Source organism: Drosophila yakuba, chromosome 2R, assembly GCF_016746365.2.
Source record: "Drosophila yakuba strain Tai18E2 chromosome 2R, Prin_Dyak_Tai18E2_2.1, whole genome shotgun sequence".
Lineage (NCBI taxonomy): Eukaryota > Metazoa > Arthropoda > Insecta > Diptera > Drosophilidae > Drosophila > Drosophila yakuba.
The window spans coordinates 19,479,985-19,502,839 of NC_052528.2; the positions used below are offsets into that span (position 1 = coordinate 19,479,985).

General features: G+C 47.4%; 12 protein-coding genes across 15 annotated transcripts; 5 read left to right on the top strand and 7 right to left on the bottom strand.

Moving 5' to 3' along the window:
• Positions 1-1,989: 1,989 nt before the first annotated feature.
• Positions 1,990-4,833, bottom strand: LOC6531428 (autophagy-related protein 9A). Its single transcript, XM_002092195.3, has one exon. The coding sequence runs from the start codon at positions 4,711-4,713 to the stop codon at positions 2,173-2,175; it is 2,541 nt and encodes an 846-aa protein (XP_002092231.3). The 5' UTR covers positions 4,714-4,833; the 3' UTR covers positions 1,990-2,172.
• A 285-nt stretch (positions 4,834-5,118) lies between these two features.
• LOC6531429 (RING-type E3 ubiquitin-protein ligase PPIL2) lies at positions 5,119-7,006 on the top strand. The gene is made up of 4 exons (XM_002092196.3): positions 5,119-5,255; positions 5,315-6,269; positions 6,332-6,483; positions 6,543-7,006. The coding sequence occupies exons 1-4, from the start codon at positions 5,224-5,226 to the stop codon at positions 6,955-6,957; spliced, it is 1,554 nt and encodes a 517-aa protein (XP_002092232.1). The 5' UTR covers positions 5,119-5,223; the 3' UTR covers positions 6,958-7,006.
• LOC26535849 (mitochondrial translation release factor in rescue) lies at positions 6,990-7,458 on the bottom strand. The gene has a single exon (XM_039372261.2). The coding sequence runs from the start codon at positions 7,456-7,458 to the stop codon at positions 7,018-7,020; it is 441 nt and encodes a 146-aa protein (XP_039228195.1). The 3' UTR covers positions 6,990-7,017.
• Positions 7,362-7,724, bottom strand: LOC6531430 (MIEF1 upstream open reading frame protein). The gene is made up of 2 exons (XM_015195841.3): positions 7,557-7,724; positions 7,362-7,499 (listed from the first exon to the last, which is right to left on the bottom strand). The coding sequence occupies exons 1-2, from the start codon at positions 7,722-7,724 to the stop codon at positions 7,461-7,463; spliced, it is 207 nt and encodes a 68-aa protein (XP_015051327.1). The 3' UTR covers positions 7,362-7,460.
• A 237-nt stretch (positions 7,725-7,961) lies between these two features.
• Positions 7,962-9,948, bottom strand: LOC6531432. The gene is made up of 3 exons (XM_002092199.3): positions 9,644-9,948; positions 8,510-9,309; positions 7,962-8,322 (listed from the first exon to the last, which is right to left on the bottom strand). The coding sequence occupies exons 1-3, from the start codon at positions 9,878-9,880 to the stop codon at positions 8,040-8,042; spliced, it is 1,320 nt and encodes a 439-aa protein (XP_002092235.1). The 5' UTR covers positions 9,881-9,948; the 3' UTR covers positions 7,962-8,039.
• Positions 9,949-10,261: 313 nt separating this feature from the next.
• On the top strand, positions 10,262-11,022 carry LOC6531433. The gene has a single exon (XM_002092200.4). It carries the CDS (start codon positions 10,385-10,387, stop codon positions 11,018-11,020), a length of 636 nt encoding a protein of 211 aa, XP_002092236.1. The 5' UTR covers positions 10,262-10,384; the 3' UTR covers positions 11,021-11,022.
• Positions 11,023-11,085: 63 nt separating this feature from the next.
• Positions 11,086-11,718, top strand: LOC6531434. Its single transcript, XM_002092201.3, has one exon. It carries the CDS (start codon positions 11,161-11,163, stop codon positions 11,653-11,655), a length of 495 nt encoding a protein of 164 aa, XP_002092237.1. The 5' UTR covers positions 11,086-11,160; the 3' UTR covers positions 11,656-11,718.
• Positions 11,719-11,781: 63 nt separating this feature from the next.
• LOC6531435 (isocitrate dehydrogenase [NAD] subunit gamma, mitochondrial) lies at positions 11,782-13,111 on the top strand. The gene has a single exon (XM_002092202.4). The coding sequence runs from the start codon at positions 11,861-11,863 to the stop codon at positions 12,995-12,997; it is 1,137 nt and encodes a 378-aa protein (XP_002092238.1). The 5' UTR covers positions 11,782-11,860; the 3' UTR covers positions 12,998-13,111.
• A 1-nt stretch (position 13,112) lies between these two features.
• LOC6531436 lies at positions 13,113-13,885 on the bottom strand. Of its 3 annotated transcripts, none has more exons than XR_006245147.1 (2): positions 13,330-13,885; positions 13,113-13,220 (listed from the first exon to the last, which is right to left on the bottom strand). XR_006245147.1 is itself a non-coding variant. In XM_002092203.4 (2 exons), exons 1-2 carry the CDS (start codon positions 13,755-13,757, stop codon positions 13,188-13,190), a joined length of 327 nt encoding a protein of 108 aa, XP_002092239.1. In that variant the 5' UTR covers positions 13,758-13,878; the 3' UTR covers positions 13,113-13,187. The 3 variants fall into 3 exon arrangements, 1 of the variants encoding a protein (XP_002092239.1); XR_006245146.1 differs by having other exon boundaries at positions 13,309-13,885; XM_002092203.4 differs by having other exon boundaries at positions 13,464-13,878.
• Positions 13,886-14,326: 441 nt separating this feature from the next.
• LOC6531437 lies at positions 14,327-14,802 on the bottom strand. The gene has a single exon (XM_002092204.4). It carries the CDS (start codon positions 14,600-14,602, stop codon positions 14,447-14,449), a length of 156 nt encoding a protein of 51 aa, XP_002092240.1. The 5' UTR covers positions 14,603-14,802; the 3' UTR covers positions 14,327-14,446.
• A 1,267-nt stretch (positions 14,803-16,069) lies between these two features.
• On the top strand, positions 16,070-17,125 carry LOC6531438 (basic helix-loop-helix transcription factor amos). The gene has a single exon (XM_002092205.3). The coding sequence runs from the start codon at positions 16,448-16,450 to the stop codon at positions 17,015-17,017; it is 570 nt and encodes a 189-aa protein (XP_002092241.1). The 5' UTR covers positions 16,070-16,447; the 3' UTR covers positions 17,018-17,125.
• Positions 17,126-17,462: 337 nt separating this feature from the next.
• Positions 17,463-22,753, bottom strand: LOC6531439. 2 transcript variants are annotated; one of them, XM_015195842.2, is made up of 3 exons: positions 22,244-22,753; positions 18,258-22,176; positions 18,076-18,204 (listed from the first exon to the last, which is right to left on the bottom strand). In XM_015195842.2, exons 1-3 carry the CDS (start codon positions 22,571-22,573, stop codon positions 18,200-18,202), a joined length of 4,254 nt encoding a protein of 1,417 aa, XP_015051328.1. In that variant the 5' UTR covers positions 22,574-22,753; the 3' UTR covers positions 18,076-18,199. The 2 variants fall into 2 exon arrangements, with proteins under 2 accessions (XP_002092242.2, XP_015051328.1); XM_002092206.3 differs by having other exon boundaries at positions 17,463-22,176.
• Positions 22,754-22,855: the final 102 nt, after the last annotated feature.

The window sequence follows — 22,855 nt, forward strand, 5'->3', positions numbered from 1 at the left end:
TTATGAAAAAAAACCGATAAGTTATCATGGGGAGAACGTGCGTGCACCAAAAGTGGGAAACGCTGCTCCAAAACGCTGATCAGTTGTCAATCAAAGCGGACGCTGATGCTTCACACTCGAATCTGGGGAGGATTGGCGGGCTGGGGGGGGATGGTGGTTGGAGGACATGGAACCATCATCATTAGTCGCTGCCGGAGACATTGAGACACGTTTGATAGCAGCCGACGTGCAGCAGCAACAGTTGCAGGAACAGCTCTAATTGCGGAATGGCAGCTGCGATCTGGAGTCTAAAGTCTGGAGTTCGGAGCTCACAGAGCGTGGTTCTCCAACTCCAACTCCAACTCCATCCACATCGCAGTCGAAACCTTATCCAACTGTCAGTGGCAGTCAGCGGCGCAAAGTGACGCCTGATCTTGAACTGGTTCTGCTGGCCGAACGCTACGCGGTGGTCCACGGCCATCAGAATCCCAGACAGCCGCATATGCAAGTGGCTCCCGTCGCCGCACGATCATATCCAATCCATATCCACATCCATATACATATCCATATCCATTCGCATTTCCATTCCCTCTTGGCCTTTCCAATTCTGATATTTCGTTACCAATTTTACTGGCCCTGCTGTGACCAAATTGCGTATCGAGTGATCACCAGATATCCAGAGATTCGGGGTCCGCCGAGGTCTACCACATGCAGTGTCATTACTCGATTGGCGCAGGAAATCATAAATTAAATTCGATTGTTTGACAAGGCTCGCGAAATGTTTCCATTTGAGCCATAAGCGTCGCCCCACTCCAATGCGTTTATCTACACCGAAGGAAATCTAGTAGTTTTAATGGGGATTTTAATGAATTATGAAATATTTTCGACACATTCTTTAATGTCCCCAAATGGGTAGGCAAATAACGCTTTTAAGATCTTAATTGATTAATCCCCAAACTACTTCTAATAAGCAAACAAATATTTATAATATTATGCAACCAACATTATTGCCATCTATCTATCTTATAAATCATCGAACAAAATATAAAATATTTTCTTTCCCACACTTATTTTAAATCTATTTCAACATTTTTGAAAATAATGATAAATTTGTTTTGGATCAAAAGAAATGAGTAAGTTTTTTCAAAACAGTTTTTCTCTCTGCCGGATCGGATATCGCGAGCTCTACAATTAGTACTACATGCAACTGCAACTGCATCTCCAACGTCCATCGGACTCCGAGAGTCGCAGGATGGATCCAAAACGGGCAAGTGGCCGGCTGGCAGCTCGTACATTCGTGTAATGTTGGGCAATGCTCCCCCCAAAATTGGCGTGCAGCGGAAAAATGAGACAACGTGATCCAAAGAGTCTCCAGCGATCCAGCCGCAGATTCCAGCTACAGCACCAGCTCCAGCTCCATGCAGCACGCACATAATTCATAAATGTTGCCACAGCTGGCGGGGATCTGGCGGTATCTGCATCTGTATCGGTGTCTGCCGGCTTGGGAGATTCATAGGCACGCACTTGGTCGCACCACACTGTGCGTCCCGATCTCCTCCAGCCTTTGGACTCTGCTCGCCGCATTGGCCATCAACACCAATCGCCAAATGGCGTTCGTGTGTGGCAAGTGACACACGAGGCGCTGCAGCACAGCTGGATGCGTTCTCCCCATCCACTCGCATCTGGATCTGTGGACCAGGTGGATGTGGTGTGCCAACAATGCCTACAAATGGGGACCATCCATCAGTGCTGATGGAACTGGCATTCCCACATCCCGGAGAGCTACGATCGGGATAAGCCGCAAAGCCATTAAATATAATCTTCACAATGAAAACGGAATTTTTTGTTTGGTGCTCCTTTTCTATTGTAGTACACAGGATACACAACGGATGAAATGGAAGATTTGTAAGCATTTTGGATAAACCTTGCAGATAAACTAAGGCAAATAGTTTATATCGACCTTTCAATCCATTTACACACTAGTAGACTTGAAATAATAAAGCTGATCAATTTGATATAATGCATTTATGTTTATTGCTTCTCGTTTAGTTTAGCTTAGTTTCAGATTAGTTTAGCTACGCACTAGACGACGTCGTTCGCTCGTTCGTTTACACTTTAAAACTTAGGTTAATCACTAATAGCAGAATGGGTGGTCCTTAGCTCTACAGGTGGTTAGATCCACTCTGGCCGCTGCTATGAGCGGATGCTACCCAAAAGCGGCGTGCTTTCGGCAGCCTTTGAGGTAATCACGGTATGGCGGGAGCCGGAGCCAGCGGCAGTCGACGGAGCAGCCGGTGGTCGCGGTGGCCAAAGGCTGGGACCCGGACGCTCGTCCTCGGCCTCGTCGATGCGAGACTGTCGCGCCTGGCGCTTCTGCTGGTTCAGCTCGTGCAGATAGAGGGCACTGAGGCACATGTCGGCCACGCCCACGCTCAAGGGACTGCTGCCCACGCGCGGGTCCATTCCACAGAGCCCGTAGAGCAGTGTGTCCGACGGACCTTCTAGGCGGCCTTCAGCCCGACTCAGTCGCAACCGGCGCATACTGTCCAGCGGGCCTACGCTGGCGGACAGATTCTGCTGCAACATCTGGCGGAAGTCGCTGGCTGCGACGGGAAATCCTCCAGATACCGGTCCCTGTCCCGGTCCCGGACGCAGCGACTGCGAGATCTCCACTTGCTGGGGCGTCACCTGAGCGGTCAACACAGAGTTCGCTATGGAACAATAGTCCGCTCCCATGGTGCCGAACGAGATGAGGCTGTTGGTCAGCGGGTTTTCCTGCACCATCGATGTCTTGGCCTGGACTAGCTCACCCACAGCGTGCTCCCGGACGCCGCGCAGAAACTGCTTGGCCTCCTTGGGCATCTGCCACTCGGGATTGTTCAGTGTGAAGCGGAGAAGTGACATTTCCGTTTTGCCGCCGGCCAAACTTTGCTGCTGTGGCTCCTGCTGCGGCTGTTGAGCTGTAGCCCGGGTCATCTCCTCCAGTTCGCTGGTTAGCTGCCAGTCGGGATTGCCGTGCTTGCGCACATCCATCTGGGCAAAGGAGCATACGTTGCCCACTCCACGCACAGATACGGTGAATGTCCTGAAGAAACGCACCAGCTCTATGGCCTTTGGCCTGAACACAAAGATCAGCACGAAGGGTGTTACGAAGGGACTGAAGATTTCGCTGAGTAGGTAGCCAGCCTTAAACTGGAAGAAGTTGCTAAATTCCTGGCGTACCTTGGTCGTGTGCGCCTGCTGCCGCCATTCGGATGGCAGATAGTGAACATGCGCCAGAATGGCGGTCATTAGCTGCTCCGGGCACCAAACAAGATTCTCATCCGGGATCAGAGTTCTGCAGACCACACCTGTGGCGCCGAGCCCTGCGAGGATGAAAAGCAAATGCTCCACCTGGAAGACGTGCTCCTCGTAAATACCCAATCCAAGGATAAGAAGAAGTAGTCCTCCACTGATAAAAAGCAGATTTTTGGCTATCACAGCGGCCAGTGGCGAGGAAAAGGAGTTGAGGTAGCGGTCAGCGTAGTCATATGCCCGATTCAGCCTGGCATCAAGTTCGTGGTCCAGCTCATTAAAGTGGCGCAGGTAGAGGCGTCCGTAATTTGACCATGTACGCAGGCCAAGGGCACCAGGCTCCTTACGCAGAATGTTCGCATAGGAGAAACTGAAGTAGATAAGCTGCCATACAAAGATCACCGGCGCCAGGACCAAATTTAACAACGCCACTCCTAATATCAGTTTGGAGAGTCGCTGTGCCAGCTCCGTTTGATTGCTCCTCACCGCAAACTCATCACGCAGCTGCCAGTTATTCTGGAACGGAGATCCAGGGCCGCGAAACAGGATGAGGTCAATGTTGAACAACATACCTCGACTCAGCGAGACCACTTCGCCATACAGCGGTATGTGGAATCTCACAGGCAGCAGTTGCTTGTTCATCAGTGCCACCAGGTAATTCTTGAAGCGCAGAACCCGGTGATAGATGTCCAATTCCGTGAGCGACTCCTTGTCGATGCACATGTGCTGTTCGGCCTGGACCCGACGGATTCGCTGTTGCACCTCGTGCCACGTGAAATTGTCCAGCTCCGAGTCCTCGATATGAAGCGCAGAGTTGTAGAATCTCCTAATGTCGGCGTACTGGGTAATATGGTATACCATTTTCAGCAGCCTGATGCCCAAATAGATAGCGGCAATGAACACAATCAGGTACGTGACCCAGGTGAAGTTGGCTATGCACTCCCCAGTGGGGTAAATCACATCGGATAAAGTTGTCTTGGTGTGATTACCCGCTGGAGGGGTATCCCCAAAGAGTACGTCAAAGCGGACGCAGTGCATCACAACAGTCAGCAGCCAGACGACGAAACCAAACTCCAGAACCTGTAGCATTTCGTCCACCACAATCACTGTGAATCCGTGCTTCTGCTGGTACTGATACATCCGCGAGAAGAACGAGTCAAGGTCCTCGATGTGGTTCCACCGCGCACGCCCCGTCTCCGGAACCATGTGGATCATGACGCCACTGTTTCGGGGCGTGTCCTCGCCTTCATGCTCGGTGTCGTTTTCATCCAGCGGCTGCTCCAGCCCGTGTTCGCCCAGGGGGTCAATATGCGCAGCAGCTGCGTTCGCTTTTGCGTCTTGTGTTTTGGATGGGCCTTGGCCCGTGGAGGGATGGTGCTCCAGGAACGGACTGGCCGCCTCCTCGGCCAGGGAGCGGTAGTTGATATGTGGGCTAGACATCGCCCAACGTCAAGGTCAACCGTTCTGACTATTTATATCGCTGTATAGTATAAGTTGGAAAATTCTTTGTTGTTTGATTCTGCTGAACCTTCTCAGCAAACAGCTGACTCTCCTAAGAGAAGTGTTGGCCAACGTCAAAATACTGGGCAATGAATAAGTAATTTGGACTTCTGCAGTGCCCATTGTACGGTGTTCACACTGGGAGCGCATCACTAAAATACACATTTTGGTGAAATATTGCCAGGACATAATATGGGATTTCAAATTTCACCAATGCAATTTGTATTGGTTTTTTTTTTTTTGCTATTAAAGATCTGCTTTTAATTTTTTGAAATATTTGAAGGTGACATTGCATCACATTACTCTGGCTTGAGATGCGCAAAGTGTGAATAACCCAAGATTTTCATAAACACAAAACTGCACAGGAGTGGACAGTTCTATCCCGCGGTTGTAAACAAACTAATTGTAGCTCTCCATAAATTGCAAATTTTATTTAAAAAAAAAGCAAAGATGGGTAAAAGACAGCATCAAAAGGACAAAATGTAAGTGTTAAGCAAATACAGCAACTAATTAAAACTATATATATCCTTTGCTCTCGTAGGTACCTCACGTACACGGAGTGGAGTGAGCTGTATGGCGGCAAAAAAGTGGAATCGTTGGAGAACGACCATGTCAAGTTCAAGCGGCTGCCTTTCGAGCACTGCTGCATTACGATGGCGCCCTACGAGATGCCCTACTGCGACCTACAGGGCAATGTGTTCGAGTACGAGGCCATCCTTAAGTTCCTGAAGGCCTTCAAGGTGAATCCCATCAACGGGCAGAAGATGGACTCCAAGTCGCTGGTGAAGCTGAATTTCCACAGAAATGCCAACGATGAGTACCACTGCCCTGCCTTGTTTAAGCCCTTCACCAAGAACTCGCACATCGTGGCGGTAGGCACAACGGGAAATGTTTATTGCTGGGAGGCAATCGATCAGCTGAACATCAAAACAAAAAACTGGAAGGATCTGGTGGACGACACGCCGTTCCAACGCAAGGACATCATCACCATACAAGATCCCCAGAAGCTGGAGAAGTACGACATCTCGACCTTCCATCACATAAAGAAAAACCTGCGAGTTTTGACGGAAGAAGAGCAGCTGGAGAGGAAGAATCCAGCCAGCGGGCGCATTAAGACTATGAATCTGGAGACCAAGGAGACGCTAGCACAGCTGCAGCAGGACTATCAGCCGGCAGAAGAAGAGCCATCCACTTCGAAGCGTACAGCCGACAAGTTCAACGCAGCTCACTATTCAACTGGAGCGGTGGCGGCCAGTTTTACGTCTACCGCCATGGTGCCCGTTTCCCAAATAGAGGCGGCCATTATAGACGATGATTTGGTAAAGTACGAGCGGGTAAAGAAGAAGGGGTACGTTCGCTTAAATACGAATCTTGGCCCACTCAACCTGGAACTTTTCTGCGATCAAACTCCTCGAGCCTGCGATAACTTTATTAAACATTGCGCCAATGGATACTACAATAATGTTATGTTCCACCGGTCCATAAGGAATTTTATTGTAAGTGCGATATTTTTTGAGGGATTTCATTATTCATAAATTTGTTATGGTTTTTGCTACAGGTGCAAGGAGGTGATCCCACTGGAAGTGGTTCTGGTGGCGAGTCCATTTGGGGCAAGAAGTTTGAGGACGAGTTTAAGCCGAATCTTACGCACACGGGACGAGGTGTTCTTTCCATGGCCAATTCTGGACCCAACACCAATGGCTCTCAGTTGTAAGTGTTAAACGGTGTAATTTGTTCAATGCTTTTGTAAATGCAAACTCATTTTGTAGCTTTATCACCTACCGCTCATGCAAACATCTCGACGGCAAACACACAATCTTCGGAAAGCTTGTCGGTGGACTAGACACTCTTCAAAAAATGGAGAACATCGAGGTGGATAACAAGGACAGACCAATTGAGGATATCATCATTGAGTCATCCCAAGTCTTTGTTAATCCATTTGCCGAGGCAGCCGAACAGTTGGCTAAGGAGCGCGAGGAGGAGGCGGCCGGCAAGGAGGAGATAGTCAAGAAGGAGGAGCAGCAAAAGCGCATGAAGGAACCACTAAAAGTGTACAGAGATGGCGTGGGCAAGTACCTGAAACTTCAGACAGTGGCCAAAAAGCCAGAGGCAACTCTTTCATCCGCTCAAGCAGCCAAGAAAAAAAAACAGGCAAATGGTTTTGGAGATTTCTCCAGTTGGTAACCCGTTTCCACCGAAAATAAAAGTTTTAGATATAGTTATAAAGGTTAAACTTATTCATAATCAATCTTTATCGGTCGATTTGGTTTCCCCATCTGTGCGCTCCCTATCCTGCCAGCTTTTTTTCATTTCCTGCAGTTTTTCCTGTCGCCGCCGACGCTCAGTGGACTTTCTCTGCTCCTGTGCCTTGACTTGCGCCGCAATTGAATGCTCCCCGTTTAGATGCACATCCAGTTTTTCCAGAAGAAGTTTACGAGCCTCTACGCGGTTCTTGGATGCTAGACGATGTGTGTGGCACTTGACAGTGATATTGGTGGGTAGATGGCGCAAGAAAACGCAGTTGGAGGTCTTGTTGACGGCCTGGCCACCAGGACCACTGCCGCGCATGAAGGTCTCCTCGATATCGGACTCTTGTAGCGCGGGAAAGCGGGAGTAGTCCAGATTGGATTTGCAGCGTACAGCGGGTTGAGGCAGCGCCAGGAATCGCACCAGTCCTCGCAGCATTCCTACAGAATGCGTCCCTTCTTCAGCAGGGTCTCTCCGCGCTGAAATATATAAGAGTATTTTGTTAATCTGTTATGAAATACGAAAGTGGTACTTACCTTAAAGCTGAATTCCACTTCCACCGGATTTGTAAGGGATCGGTTGCCCCGAAACTCGTGGCGTACTCTTCCCAGAAAGTAGTTCTTATCGGTCAACTTCAGGTGATTGCCGTAACGAATTAAATGCTTGTATAAACGTAGAATTTGCTGCCGCGAAGGTAAAACCATTTTTATAATTTACTCTCACATGTGTGGCAGTGCTGGCTAACGCAGAACTATAACAGGTTGGCAGTTCAGCAAACATAATCAGCTGTGGCGTTCTGCGATCAAAACAAAAGCAACAGCTAAAAAAACAACATTTGAAAAATGCAATGATAAGATTAATAATCTCAAGTAGCCTAAAATTGAATGTGTTACGCTCCCCGAACCACCGCTTAAAATTCCTAGTCATGGTTAAACACTAGATTAATCTCCAAGTAATGCGTGTCATACTAGCATATTTGTTTTATTAGTTATCGTTACGTTATGAAATGAATCGAATAATTACAGCTTGGGCAACTTGTCCACATCAATGCCATCATCAATAGAGACTCCTGTCGCTTGGCTCAGCTCCAGCATTTCCTTAAACTGGTGGGCAATCTCCCTATCCACCACTTCACCACCCCGAGTCATGGTATTTTCGATGATCTCCTCATCAGATAATTGCAGGGCAAACATCTCCTCCATCGAGATGTCCATGGGCTCCACCAATGTCAAGAGGAAACTGGATGATATGGATAAGCTGTACGGCAGGAAGCGCACGTACTCCTTTAGAAGCTCGCCGCGACTAGAAAATAGCATAATTTATATCATAAAAGATTTACAAGATTTAGATTTAGAAAAATAAAGCTCTACAGGATTATCCTATCTTATCATTTACCTGCATTGCACTTGTCTGCCATGACAAAAAGTGCACTAGGATAAATTAATTTGAAAGCCCGATAACACCGATTTGCATTTGCTTAACAACTCACCTGAGGAAATCCGGAACCTCCTCCTTGGTGCGCTCCCTATAGCTATTATGAAGCGCCAAGGTGTATTCACTGAAGATGGCCTCGAAATGTGGATCCCGCACTTCCGCATAAATGGACAGGGCCAGGAAGACGGCGAGATCGATCATGGGAGAGGAGACACGCAGGGTCTGGTAGTCGAACATCATGATCTCCTGCGGCTCCTCCTTGTCATCGTACTTGTAAGCCACATTATTCCTCAAATAATCGCCGTGGCACAGAGTGGCCAGTGGCTCCCTGGGCGCAATTCGTTGTCTCCCGTATTGCGTGCAGTTCGAGACCAGGAAGACAAACTTCTTTACAAACTCCTCGTCAATCTGTGGCTGATAGGTGGCCACCGCCTTGGCCGCCCGATCGAGGCCCGCCCTCAGGGTGAGCGCCCATTCCGGATGAATGTCATCGTTGGCATAGCGTGATTCCTTTAGACTGCTGGTCAGCTGAGCAAACTTCTCCGGACTCTTGTGCTTCAGAGCGTACGTGAAGGCATGGAACCTTCCCAGGTAACTTGCGGCAATCATGGCGTGCTGCAGACTCAGACCCACGCGCTCCTTGGTGACGCGCCATCCCTGCTCCGCGAAATTCTCGAGAATGACCACCGCCGAATGCGGATTCAACTCACTGTAATAGTACCTGGGTGCGGCAAACTTGCCACCGGCAAACTTCCGAAGCTCTGGCAGTATTTCCGTGTAGAAATTGATCTCGTTGGCAAAAAGCGGTCCAAACTGTACGGACTCATACACTTCTGGGGGCATGGGAGGTGTTTTCTATAAATACGGATTAATTATTGATATTACTTCATTGTTAGTTTCTGTTTGCGGTAATCTATTTGATTATCAAAATTATTATCATATTAATTGCCTTTGTTCGTGTTCTGATATGGCGCCCTCTATTTCACAATGTTTGCCAATAAGCCCCCAATCTTGACGAAGCTATCTGTGTTTGCCGGAAAACCAAACTGGCGAGTACGCAGTTACTGGCAGTTATGTACTATATATAATATAATTTTATGGGGTGTGTGCATTTAAATTTACTGTTAGATAACCATATGCATTTGTAGTTATGCATTTAATTTTACTTTTGTGAATAGAACCAACCTACCTTAACAACCATTTTGCGCTGGAACTTTTGCCCATCGTATTCAAAGTTGATGGTGGTCCTGTAGCAAAAAGTTATCATAAAGGCCTCCGAGTGACCGATTACATCGATGTCGATGTCGCCCACTTGGAAGGAGTCAGCCTTGGACTCGCTGTAGTTGTCCACCAGGCGCCCGTTCCTCAGAATCTTCGGAAGAATCGTGTATTTCAACCATTTCGTCTCGGCCTCAATCTTTTCCATTCCGTCGGTATATAGTGGGTTACTGGACGATTGACGATCCCAACCGCTTCGCGTTTGGATAGCGAATGAGCACGAACAAGTTCTGGAAGCTCATTTTGTATTCTTTGAAAGCTCAATTGTTGTTAGAGAATACACGATAAGAGCTGAATGCAATGGAAAGCTTTCTCATCAATAAAAATGTTTTTGGTGTACGGAAGCAATACTTTATGATTAGCATGCTGAAATTCGACAAGTTGAGATTATGAGAGGTCATACCCCAAAGATAGGGTATAGGGTAATAAATGTGTGAAGTGAGTTTTTGTTTCTATTAATTGTGGATTATCATGTATAGAAATTTGTAATGTGTTTCGTAGTTTAAATGTTAAATAATTAAACTGATCAAACCCTTTGAAATCATTTCAATTACCTTGAATCTAAGGCATCCATATATTTTAAGTCTAAATTTCCGGTTTAGAACATAAGCTATCCTACCGTTGCGATTCCACCACTGACCAACCCAGCCCAATGCCCCCCAACTGGTATTTATTGAAAACGACCGGGTCGACGACCAGGGCTAACACCTATGTTCGGAAGTTCACGAAAGGATCAGAGCGAAGCGGAGTGATCAATATGATAGCCAAAGTACCAAAGAAGACGGGTGCCGCGATAAAGATCGCGGATTTGGATGGGATGTCGTATATGTCCTCTTCTTCTCGCAAGAGCAAAGTATCGCGCCGCCGATCCGATCAATTGAAAGAGTCCAAGAATGTCCGCAACGTCGACGTTGTCTGTCCAATGCAACCCAGTTCCAAGCCCATCGAGGAGCCCGTTGTTCGGGACTCTCCACAAATGCGAGAGTTCTTTAAGGAAGTGCGTCAGCGGCAGCTCAAGGATTACTATCTCCAGATGAAGGCGGCTCAAAGAAATCCCGTGGATTTTGGTCAGCTTAAGCGGGATAAAAAGGATCTCACCAAAAACGTTTACTGCACGGGGGATGAACAATTGAGGTTCCAAGATTGTGATCGGCATAGGGATCTCACCTGGTTGTGGAACTCCTCCGCCGCATATCCTCACTCTGCACTGAGTTGTGGATGCAGCAGAGGTGTCTCCAGCCACTTGGAAACTTTATCCAAGCTGCACAATATAACATGTTCCATCTAAAATGTTTAATTCTCATTTATGTGTGTTATCTAGTTGGCTGGGACTTTGTTGATAATCCAACCATTATGCTCTGAATTTCACTTTCAATCTGCAATCCAAATCGTTCGTATCTCTTTGAGTTTAACCCTAGGCTTTCCACAATGTATTCCGAGCCCGCCCAGGAGTCGGTTGCCACGCAGACGGAGGCACAACCGATTCCGGCGCCCATCTGCACCCCACTGCTGATGGTGGACGAGGATGGACGGAAGCGGTACTGCTACCATGGTGGAAAATGCAAGTGCGCCACTTGCGCCAAAATTCGGGCAGAGCAGGCGGTGAAACTGGACCAGGAGCTGTTGGCCTACATACCGCACTCGAAGCTTCACCTGGAAGTTCCGATACGGATGGCCAAGCCGAAGCAGTACCGCCTGGAAGCTCGACGGGCTGCTCCCGAGCTGGCCAAAATTCTGCGTGAGGACCACGAGCGGTTGCGAGCGGAGTATCCAATGTACTACCTTCCGGATCGGTACTTCGGTGAGAAATTCTACGAGCTGCCAGGACCGCAGCACAAGGAGACACAGACGGATCTCCCGATTGGGCGCTACGGCATCGATGGCTGTCCCTGTCCCAACAAATCTCTCTGCTATGACTTGTAATCCTGGGCAGGTTTCGTTTGGGCAAGGCGGGTTAAATAAAAGTTTTGATTTTGATAAATGGTAGCAGCATGTTTTTGAAATAAATATTAAAATCACATTTTTTTAATCGTATTTCAAATTATTAGTTAATATAACATAGTTGCGTGGAGCTTTGTGTCACTGGTTCACTAAGCAGATACATTTGTAGGTTTCATCTTCAAAAACAATGTTGAGTTGGCCAAAAGTGACCCAGTTGATGCTGGCCAGGATCAGTGTCCGCCACTTTGCGGACGAGATCAACAGCAGCGTGCGAGCGGCCTTTGTCAAGGGAAACGCTCGAATTGATCCGGTCAACGTGCTGCCCAAGTCCAAGTACGGGGGAATCAATACGGTCTCTCTGGTCACGGGCACCACCATCATTGGCCAGCAGGGAGCCCAGTTCGTGTCATCCCTGCTTTCGAGCAGCCGCGTACCCGTGGAGGTCCAAGTAATCGAAGCTGGCCAGGATGACGAGTACTTTCACTCTGTGCTCCGCAACAGAACTGCCGTTCATGTGGACAATCAGGCGGACGGGGAAGCCAAGCAGAAGGCGCTCAAGATATCCAACGATCTGGACTTGTACGTCTTTAAGACCCGCACACGCAGTTTTCCCGGCTTTAAGTGCCGCTTTCCGGGCGTGGACATCCTGCTAATCGGTCAGAACAACATGGGCATCTTCAACGAACTGGAGTATTCACCCGTGGAGGGAGTGGTGGAGGCCCTGTCCGTCATCTCCCAAAAATCCAATGAGAAGTACCTCCAGCACGCCTTCAAGGCGGCTGTGAAGTCGGGCCGAAAACGGGTGACGCTGATCAACAAGGCTAAGGAGTGGCCCATTAGCGATGGCTCACTGGTGGAAGCCGCCCAGCGCATGCACTGCAACTACAAGGACTGCATCGAGCTGGAGCTCATGGAGTTGGAACCGGCCATCAGCCAGTTGATGACGAATCCCACCTACTTCGACTGCCTCTTCGCCAGCGATCGCTACGCCACATTCCTATCGGCCATCTGCAGTGGCGTTTGTGGAGGAGCTAATCTCTTTAGTGCGGTGGAGATCGGTGATCATCATGCCGTTTTCAAGCCGCTGCAGACGAAACTATCGCTGACCAACTATTCCGACCTAAGTGCTTACGGCATTGTGTCCACCATCGTGGATCTCTTCCAGCATTTGGGCCACGAAAAGTGCGCCGCAGCTTTGTGGTGCGAGATGAAGCGCACCATGGACGAGGGCATCCGCACCAAGGAGTTCGGTGGCCAGGACACCGGCGAGTATGTCATTTGCAACATCATTAACCAGCTGCGATGCCGAGCACTGGATAAATAGAGACGTGATCTCTGGCCAAAAAGGTAGTTTGGAATTTTTAATAATATTCGATATAAACTGAAAAAATTGCCTGTGACCATTTTTTTGCCAAAATAAATACATACATTTGTACAAGTTTTGCTTGAAATAGTTTTTACCAAAACATAACAATTTATTTCTTTACAATAAACAATAATTTCAGCGGCGATCGTCAATAGTTGCGACGTTTCAAGGAGTGCTTGAGCTAAAGTTTAAGATTTCGATTAATTGAAGATTAAGATTAAAGATTATTAGATTGTGCAATATTTAAATTGGAACGTGGATAAGTATACCTGACGCATTGGAAAACGTACCCAAAAAGTAATGAGCTGAGTTTTATTTAGATTGTGCTTGTGTAACTATAAATATTTCATAAGTTTGTCCAAATGCATCAGAAATACTTGGTTCCCGAGGCTCGGAAACTCGACTTTAGCAGCCGTAACCAGACCTGCTCCTCCTCCGTGCGCAGCCTGCTCTCGCTCTTCTTCATCTTCCAGTTTTCCGAATAGGTCACCAGCTCCACCACCGTCTTGAATGTGACACTTTTCAGAGGCTTTACGCCCTTTGAGAGTTTTCCCTTCGCCTTGTTGCTGGGATAGTTCATGTAATCGTACACCACTGACTGATCCGCTACCTCATCGATGATATCCTTTTTGTGTTCGACGGCCTGAGATGGATGCTCGTCTAGCTTGGGTTTGTCAAGCTTCTTTGGTCTCGGGCGCTGTTTCCGTGGGCTGTCCATGCTCAGAGGAGAATTTAGTTGGATTTTGTTGTTCAGCTATCAAAAATATATCCAAACTTCAGTTGTGCTCGCTAAAAGTCAGATTCGAAGTGCCTGAAGTGCCTGCTGCGGGGATGTGTGTAATAAACATGATGTCCTCCCATTTGCACGTACAATTTGCATAGATTTATGTTCCAGCCGGCGGCTGTAAACAACTACATAAATACCGGAGCAGAACCTATGGAATGGATGTGGATGTGAGGGGGTATGGCAATAAAAAGTCTGGCCAGAAGCGGAGCATATTTGCAGGCGCCAAAAACAAAAGCCACAACACATGGAAGGCCCCCCAGTCGATACTTTATCATCATGCAAATGGGCAGTGTAGCATTGTAGCATTGTACTGCCACCCATATAATCCCCGCCAGGCCTAATAAGTACGAAGAGCGAATCCGCCGCACAAAAACAAAGTCCAACCACGGAAGCTGAAGGATAAACAACAGAGCAGTCCCTGGCTACCCCTCGGCACATCCTTGCCGTGGGCCATCTTGAGTTATGGCTCAATACCAACAGGCCAACTGGAGGAAAATACCACGCACATATGAGTTGTTATTTATGCGCCACTAGAAAAGATGCCTTTATTAAATTTTAGCCAAAACACACCCACACACACACGCGCGCGCATCCTTTTAGCAGCACTCATGGTGTCCTGGTCATTGCTCCAGCTCGTTGGTGGGTCCGTGGGTCAGTTTGGCCCTCATGGAGCCGCAGACCATCATGCAGGCGAACAGGGACAGCTCCAGGACACGGCACATGCAGTAGGCCACCACATCCAGCAGGTGCTCCACCACTCCCAAGTACAGACACATACGTGGATGGGTGATTCCGTAGGCCAGGGATTCCCTTACTTATTGCAGTCACTTCCGCGCTCAACTCAGCTATCCACCGATGTGTGAGGTGGGTGCAATCCTTTATCCTGATAGGCTTAAGACTCTTATCGAACTGCCTGTTTAAGTACACTGTGTTCACATGCGACCAACTCTTTTCTTCGAATGATAACACTGCGCTGCTCGGCTGGCCATATATATTAAATCCTGTTGCTGTATCAGGGCACGAAGCTCCTTTTCGTCCTCGTCTCTCGTTTCCCCACAAAACCGAGTGGCACCCGAGCAGAAGCCGCCGAGAGAGAAAATTCCATGAAGGGGTAAAAGAACGGGAGGAGCTGCAAGGATAACAAGAGATGGGGTCCTGCCTCAAACAATTGTCACTTATTCAGTATTCGCACTTCAAAATGTTTAAAATATATCTAGCAATCTAGAAATATTTTTAAGCGTCTTTTTCTTTTAAGTTAGAATCTTATAATAAGGTTTAAAAGTGCTACCATTAATTGCCGATTGTTGAGTGAAAAAAGTCAAAGCTTATGTATCACTAATATTTGTATCTTTTCTTTGATCTTACGAATACCTTTACTTAATATGCTTCATACCCATGACTTTTGTATACTCAATTTGTTAAATTGTTGCTCAAATTGCCAAAAAGGCAATTTCGCTCAATGTGCAATGATGGTAGATGGTACATGCGCAAACTGGTTTTCAATGCACAGGACGAGTGTCAGAGATAAGAACTAAAAGTAAAGGATATTGATAACAGAAGGAGTTCTTTGGCTACAAACAATAGAAGTTAATATGTACTTAACACATATGTATATCCACATGAACTGTGTTAGTATTCGTATGGTGCACATACTTCGGATAACTCATTCGTTAATTATTAAATATATTGTATTAAAATATTAAAATATGAAATCATTTATTGGCTAAATTTTACATTTTACTTCAACTAACTTTTAAATTATTGAAAATAATCAAATATTCCATTTCATATATATGTAGGTATTAATTCTCGTTATGAAAAAGCCTTAAACAGAAGGTAATTGTGAGGTATAATTTTCATAGCCACTTAATAGTAATAGTAATAGTTAGATCTATTCAATTGCAGTTAATAGTTTGATGCACCAACTGGCTCGACGGCAAATGTCGTGTGCCTGTTAAGGACTCAGGACTCAGCCTTTGCACCAAAGGCAACCACTGAGGGTCCTGGGCATCGACCATATGTTGGGTCCTAACCGAAGTCGGGTCGGTGCAGCACAGCATATGGTCACTAGACGCGAGCCACACTGCAGTACGCCAGCGGGTTAATTGATGGCCCATGCCGACCAGTACAGTAGCTCATCCTCGCGAGCTCCGAGCCCCCCTCCCCCTTCCCCCTTCCCCTTGCACGCGGTCGTGTGCCGTTGAGCGTGAAAGTCACAAATTATGGGCAACAGAAAGAGAAAGAGTGAGAGAGAGAAGGAGCGAGAGAGGGGGGAAGATCACATGGCATGATAGTACCAATTTGGCAAGATATGACGCGTGCCTGGCGCGAGAGAAAGAGAGGGCTAGAGGTGTAGGCGTTTCACAAGCGAGCGAAAGGGAGGGAAGCACTTCTAACCCCTAAGTCACCCCTGCTCCTCGGGGAGATCCTTTGGCCGGGCTATGGTAATAGCTGCAAGGATCCTGGGGCCAAGGGTCATTTGCGGGCCATTTACACAAACTTGGTCGGAACGGCGGTGAAAATATTTGTAGAACGCATCTCGCGGGGGTTGACCATAGTGGCTCTGGATCCGATCGGATCGGTTCAGTTGCATCGAAACTTTCAAGCCGCGCGGATCCGCCATGAGCTACTACTACTCGTCTGCCTCCGAGGAGGATGGCAGTTCCCAGTACCTGGGCAGTCCCAACTACAACTTGACCCAGTTGCCAGTTTCTGCCCAGGATTACGGACAGGCGGCCTACCTATCGCCGGAATGGCAATTCCTAGATGCCACAGGCGGAGCACAAACGGAACTAGGACCCATCATGGAGGTGCAAGGACAGTCGACACAGCAGCAGACCACCAAACGACGGAGTAACAGCTCCACGGGATCGGACGCCAGGAAGAGCAGCCCAGAGCAGACCAATCTCAGTCCCACCGTCCAGAAGAGGAGACGACAGGCAGCCAATGCGCGGGAAAGAAAGCGAATGAATGGATTAAACGCGGCTTTCGAGCGGCTAAGGGAAGTGGTGCCCGCTCCCTCCATCGACCAGAAGTTGTCCAAGTTCGAGACTCTCCAGATGGCCCAATCCTACATCCTGGCACTGTGCGATCTCCTGAACAACGATGACGTGGAAGTGGATGCCGCTGCATACACAATCTTCGGCGACAGCGATAGTGGATTTGGATTGAGCGGAGGATCGTTGTCCTAGCTGCAGATACTAGACTTAAGTTATGTGATTTTCTTCTTACTGTAGATTAAGCTAAATATGTAATGAAAATAAATGAATGAATTAAATCCAAAACCAAATTTTTGATAACCATATGTGCATTCCAATTATAGACAACCAAGTTGCTGTTTATGTCATTTTTTTGAAGATACCCATCTAACCCTTTCAACCAATTAAAACCAGCCCTCAAACCCACTGTATACAAATACCCAGATTCAATTGGCCATCGGATCGTTTGGCTACGCCTCAATGGTTTTGGAAACGATCATAAATTAATTACCCAAAAGTTCATTGATAGGCGTATGTCAAGTATTGGGCTAACCCCGAACGATCCAAAAACTGCGAAGCCACCACAGTGGGCGGCGAAGCGTGACACCCCTGGATGCCTGGTCAGAACTCCTCTCATTGAATAAAAACGGCAGCTGAGTCCTTCGGCTTCGGTTGGGTGCTATTCTTTATGTGAGCGGTGGCAAATATGTGTGCGGACATTACAGCTATGGATTGATCACCGATGTCCTCTTGGGTTTCGTGGGCGGCGCGGGAGGCATTGGCTTCACATCGGTGTCTTCGTTGGGCACTGTGATATGCTGCACCTCCACTTCGTCCTTGCTGAAGGAGTTCTTCGAGGGCCGAAAGGCTGGATCCGGCGGATGCAGGACAATAACTTCTCGATCGTGGTCGCCAAAGCTCAAGTTTCGGTAGGAATTATTGGTGAGTAGCAAGGTCCTGTTCTCGTTCAAGATGGGAGCATTAGCTTTGTGGGATGGCCGAAGTACAGGTCTCCTTGGCCTTGACATCGGCCTGGTTAGTAGGATGCGTCGCATCCTTTTAGGTGGATATAACGCTTCTCTGACATCGGGCTGGTGCGAAACCACGGTGTTCCTGTGTAGATGCTGATTGATGATGCCCAGCGCTGTGCTGGCCAGCACAGGTGGAACCCTAAAGGAGCCCAGTATGGAAAGGCCCCCACTTGCCTGGGATTGCGGAGGTGTGAGGGATTGGGACGCGGTCGTCGAATCGTCCCAGGACATGCTCTGAAAGCCGGAGCACTGCCGTGGGCAGTGCAGCTGCTTTACAGACTCCTGTCCTGGGCCCATCCGGTGGCCATCGGGTGGTCCAATCGTCTTCTTGGGCACCACGAGGAGGTACTGATGGTTGTTACCTTCATCCTGTAATTTGCAAATAAAATATGCGGCCGAATTTAGATCAAAGGGCAACTTGCTGTTGGCAGCTGCATGTGTTTCCATGGTTCTCTTGGCGGCGTTCTGGGAAGGATTTCTCGTCGTCGCTCGTCTCTTGACCGGCTCACCGGGCTGAGTCCTTAACGCTCCCGTTTGGCGAACAGGACTGGTGGATCTCGATTGCACTCTGGGGGATATTCCAGTCTTGGGGCGGAGATTCTTCTTGACGGAGGCCGACTGGTTTTCACTGCTAGATAATTGCTTTGCCTTCAGTTCTTTGCGTTCCCTCAATCTGTTTGCGGCATCCAATGGTTTGGGTATCGATGGCTTTGCAGAGTTGTGGCCACTTCCAAATGACTCCTTCTTCTGGCCTTTGTCTTCCACTGATGTGCTTAGATTTATGCATATACTGCCAGCCTGATTTCGTTTCTCCGGCACGGTTAACTTGGGTTCATTTGGATCACTGGGTTCGTTGCAAATACAATCCTCGTCAGAGACCGTGTTCACATTACCTCCGTGATTGGTGTCCCTGTTATCCTTTTTGGAATATTCACCCTTTTCCGGCTCGCATTCACAGAAAACTACGTCGTGCCTTTTATTTCTAATCTCTTTGCCATAATCATCAGGATTCTTCATTTCATTTGATGGAGGAGATTCAGGGGCGCTGTTACTATGCCTTGTTTCATTTTTTCGCGATTCAATGGCTTCAGCTCCTTTGGATCTATCTTGTTTTCCATTTTTGGTAATACCTGTTATTCTGTGGTCATTTTTATCCGTTCCAGAGCTCCTATTTGGTATTGCGTGGGAGGTTTCGTCATCACTACAGAAGCAGTCATCCTCTGAATCGCGCTGATCAGCTTCTCTGGAATACGATGGACTCTTTCTCGGAGGGATATTGCTTGTATTACGATTTTGATTAGTACTCCTGCCATCCGACTTGCTATAAGACATATCCTCGCTCTCAGAGTTATTATACTTCATGTCCCGATTGGATCTTCTAGAGGATTCCGCTCTGTTGTACTCCATTGGTACCTTTCGGTTTCGATTACCATTCTCCCTTCTAGGATAGGCATCATAGGCATTATGGGCGTCATATTCATCAGATTCAAAATCGTCACAATAACAATCCTCTACAGTATTGTCATTATTTCTGTATCTATTTTCAGTTCGGTAATCTTTATAAGGTCTTTCAGTATATTTACTAGGAGGTAAATTTCTGTCCTCCCTTCTGGAATACTTGTTGGACTTTTCTGCAGAAGAACGATATTCAGGTTGATTATCACTATAGCGATTTCTATATGTTCTCGGTCCAAGTTCGTTGTAATCATAATCAGGATCTTCGATTTCAGCCGGAGCTTCCTTTCTTGGTTTCCTATATCTATCGCTTTCCCCTTTATAGCTTCTCGCGGAATCTTCATAATCATTGTTTTCCCACGATCGCCCTCTTGATGATGATTCACTCCTATATCTTCTTTCCTTATTTTCCTCCTCACCATTCTCTTTAGAATAGGATTGATCGCGACGATTTCGCGACCTTTCCCTAATGGCCATATTTAACTCCAACGAATCGGCAAATGGACAAGTGTCATCATTGCATGGATATCTATCATCTCTTCTGTAGGATCGCGGATTCATTCCTTTGTCATGTCTACGGTTTTCCCTTTCGCCACTATTTCGTGATCGACGCTCGGATCGGTATTTATTTTGCCTAGAAGAAAAGCTCCCAAATGGACACGTTTCGTCATTGCAAGGTTCATCGGATCTTCTTTTGGATCTTTTAGTTTCTTCATTTGATTTTCTCTTCGACCTAAAATTATCCTCCCGGCCATGACTATTTGATCTTTCCCTGGGACCTTGCTGCTCTTCTTCATAGTAGGTATTTTCCAAAGGACTGCTCCTTCTAGACTGCGACTTTTCCTTGGAGGTTGGTGGGTTATTATTTTCCTCGTAGTCGCGATTTCTTGAGCGCCGACCTATTCCTTCTTCTCGGTGTCTTGGACTAGGGCATTTTAAATGGGGACACTCCTTGGGATTACGACGATCATATGCGGGGCATGCGATTAACTGGGAGTCATCGGTTTGAAGTTGAAAAACTTTTTGATTGTTTGATTCATGGCTATTATTTCTTCTTCGTCGTGAAGGAGGTGAGTCTTCATAATTAGATTTAGGGTTACTGACATCTCTATCTTCATTGCGAGATCGCCTTTCTAAAGGACGCTCCTCGTTTTGACGGCGCTTATTAACTGGGCACCTATCATCTTCACATATATATTTATTTTGGCCAGGACGATCTGGATGCTCCCTGCGAGATCTCCTTTCGTTGTCAGTATCACGGAAAATCCGCTGCTGATCATTTTGAATCCTTTTTTGATCGTAATTGGAATTTCCCCGGCTACCAATGGAGTCATTACCGGAATCGTAGGATCTTATTTTCTTTTGGGAACTTCCTACGTTGTTTCGTTCTCCTTGATCATTATCCTCTGGCATCGATTCCATTTGCTCTTTTAAAGTAAGATTCTGTCCCGACTGTTCGGGCTTTTCTATTGCATTACCATTTGAAGAATATTTCTTCTCTGGATCTTGAGGTGGAAATGCTCTACCACTGCCGTTTTTAGCTGGCTGAAGCGGCCCAGTTTCCGCCGTTTCCTGATGCCAAGACTTTGAAAGCGGTACCATGGGCATCTGGGATGGTTTTATTGGGCCATCTGAGGACTGCGCCTGTACCCACACATCTGTGGGCATATTCTCTGCATTAATGCAGTAGACATGCTGTTGCTCCGGGTACATACATCGCCCGTAGTCATTCAGGTAAACCGATTCTTCGCAAGGAGCTCCTGCAGGAGCTGATCGAGAATAGTTCGCAGGATTGTGATCGACAAGCTGCGGTTGGTAGTAGTTCCCATGTGTGGGAAATACAGTATGATTGCAGTGTACGCACTGGCATCCATGGATATTGCAGCGCTGAACGTCGTGATTTCCTGGGTTATGAGTGCAGTAACAACAGTTTTGAACTGGATGGCTGTTGTTACAGTAAGCCTGATCCGACATCGGTTGAGTGTTGCTATATCGATCGTTGGGTGGATTGTTTGCGCTGCCCTGCGAAATCCGATCCCTATACTTTTTCTGCAACAGCATCACGTTTAACTGATCCTCGCCAGACTGGCGGCGATTCTGCGTGCAGTCGCAGTTCCGATTCCGAACGGATTCTCCATCGTCGGGGTAACTGTCGGATTGGTTCTTTTGCTTGGCCAACTGGTCCAAAAGTCTCCGGCATACGGCATTGTTATTTTGCTTCCAGCTGCAGCAGGCTGGCTTCCGAGTGTCATCGGCCATTACTTTACGCATCCTGGGCTTCCACTCTCCGCGTTTTTGGGAACAAAGTCTTGGACCTGGCCACTTATCGCTGCGTATACCATTGCCGACGGACTCGTCACCATCCAAGTTGCCAATATTCACATACACACCATTTTGTTGGGTTTGTGAAGACCGCTTTTCTGGACTCTCTTTCGAGTAGCATGAACAAGGAGCTTCACTTCCATATTGGCTCCTGTCACGTATTTGGAATTGTTTTAACGGATCTTGGTCCTGATACTGATTAGACATTCTTGGTTTGGTAAAACCGGTTTCTCTGCCTTCTAAAGAGCTCCTACTTCCGGAATAAGGACGGCTGCTTTGACCTCTTAGCTCGCACGCTTCACAAGGATTTTCCTCTTCCTCTGGCTTGCATCGTACACAGTATGTAGTGGGATACCAGCGATCATTGCCTGAAGTGGATCTTTCCCTATGCCCGTCTAAGTACTCTTCATTTGGTGGCTCAGGCTCTAAGATCATCTTGTAGAAGGTGTACCCACACTTGGTTTTACTACAGCAGGGACTCAAGAATGCTACAGGGGATATGAATGTGTCCTCCGAAAAATTGGGTGGTAAATTTCCATCCCTAATGGTACTGTTAGCTTCCTCCTGCGTGGAAATAGTAGAGAATGGGTCACTATTTTATATCCTATGTAAATACATTCGCACCACTCACCTCCACATTGCCCAGGAAATGCAAGTCCTCGAAATACGAGTGCCTGGGACTGTAACTATAGCCCTTAAGTTGACTAAGTCGGATGGCGGCCAGCTCCTTGGAGTAGTAGTTTCGCAGACCGAGCACCTGTAGCTTTACCTGGTCAGGTGTCAAGCCGCAGTTCATTTGGCGGGTGATCCGCCGCCAAGCGTCATCCTTCACAGAACCACTGTGGAATCCAGGTGACTCCGGATTCCAGAGGCACTCGTTCGATCGATAAAGGCGGATGAGCTTCTGCGTCTTGTTCAATCGCTCCAAATTCAAATACGAGGTAATATCGTTCTGTGCCATCTTGCCCCGCCGTTATCCACAATCCTATCCAGCGACTCGGTGATCAATCTTCCATAGCGTTTTCCTATTGGACCTACACAGGTTTGGGAAAACTATTTGTATCCCACGTTTGGAGCTATTTTGTGCGCCCAAGCCGAAATTTTTGGACAGAAAAAACCAAAGTGAAGGGCTAGCCCTAAAATATTAATAAATTATTTTCCGTTACCATTTATGAGAACTACAGGGTGCCTTTGGTAATTAAAGCTTTAAAGAGTATTTATTTTGGTATTATTGTGCTGCTAA

Coding starts and splice junctions, on each gene's coding strand:
- LOC6531430 (XM_015195841.3), bottom strand. CDS start 7,724: ATGGTTTTACCTTCGCGGCAGCAAATTCTACGTTTATACAAGCATTTA. Junction 7,500..7,556: donor AAGTGGAATTCAGCTTTAAG/GTAAGTACCACT, acceptor TATATATTTCAG/CGCGGAGAGACCCTGCTGAA.
- LOC6531437 (XM_002092204.4), bottom strand. CDS start 14,602: ATGTGTCTGTACTTGGGAGTGGTGGAGCACCTGCTGGATGTGGTGGCC.
- LOC6531436 (XM_002092203.4), bottom strand. CDS start 13,757: ATGGACAGCCCACGGAAACAGCGCCCGAGACCAAAGAAGCTTGACAAA. Junction 13,221..13,463: donor TGCGCACGGAGGAGGAGCAG/GTCTGGTTACGG, acceptor CTTAAACTTTAG/CTCAAGCACTCCTTGAAACG.
- LOC6531433 (XM_002092200.4), top strand. CDS start 10,385: ATGCCCCCCAACTGGTATTTATTGAAAACGACCGGGTCGACGACCAGG.
- LOC6531435 (XM_002092202.4), top strand. CDS start 11,861: ATGTTGAGTTGGCCAAAAGTGACCCAGTTGATGCTGGCCAGGATCAGT.
- LOC6531434 (XM_002092201.3), top strand. CDS start 11,161: ATGTATTCCGAGCCCGCCCAGGAGTCGGTTGCCACGCAGACGGAGGCA.
- LOC6531432 (XM_002092199.3), bottom strand. CDS start 9,880: ATGGAAAAGATTGAGGCCGAGACGAAATGGTTGAAATACACGATTCTT. Junction 9,310..9,643: donor AGCGCAAAATGGTTGTTAAG/GTAGGTTGGTTC, acceptor CCGTATTTATAG/AAAACACCTCCCATGCCCCC. Junction 8,323..8,509: donor GAGGTTCCGGATTTCCTCAG/GTGAGTTGTTAA, acceptor GCTATTTTCTAG/TCGCGGCGAGCTTCTAAAGG.
- LOC6531438 (XM_002092205.3), top strand. CDS start 16,448: ATGAGCTACTACTACTCGTCTGCCTCCGAGGAGGATGGCAGTTCCCAG.
- LOC6531429 (XM_002092196.3), top strand. CDS start 5,224: ATGGGTAAAAGACAGCATCAAAAGGACAAAAT. Junction 5,256..5,314: donor CAGCATCAAAAGGACAAAAT/GTAAGTGTTAAG, acceptor TTGCTCTCGTAG/GTACCTCACGTACACGGAGT. Junction 6,270..6,331: donor GGTCCATAAGGAATTTTATT/GTAAGTGCGATA, acceptor TTTTTGCTACAG/GTGCAAGGAGGTGATCCCAC.
- LOC26535849 (XM_039372261.2), bottom strand. CDS start 7,458: ATGCTGCGAGGACTGGTGCGATTCCTGGCGCTGCCTCAACCCGCTGTA.
- LOC6531439 (XM_002092206.3), bottom strand. CDS start 22,573: ATGGCACAGAACGATATTACCTCGTATTTGAATTTGGAGCGATTGAAC. Junction 22,177..22,243: donor ATTTCCTGGGCAATGTGGAG/GTGAGTGGTGCG, acceptor ATTTCCACGCAG/GAGGAAGCTAACAGTACCAT.
- LOC6531428 (XM_002092195.3), bottom strand. CDS start 4,713: ATGTCTAGCCCACATATCAACTACCGCTCCCTGGCCGAGGAGGCGGCC.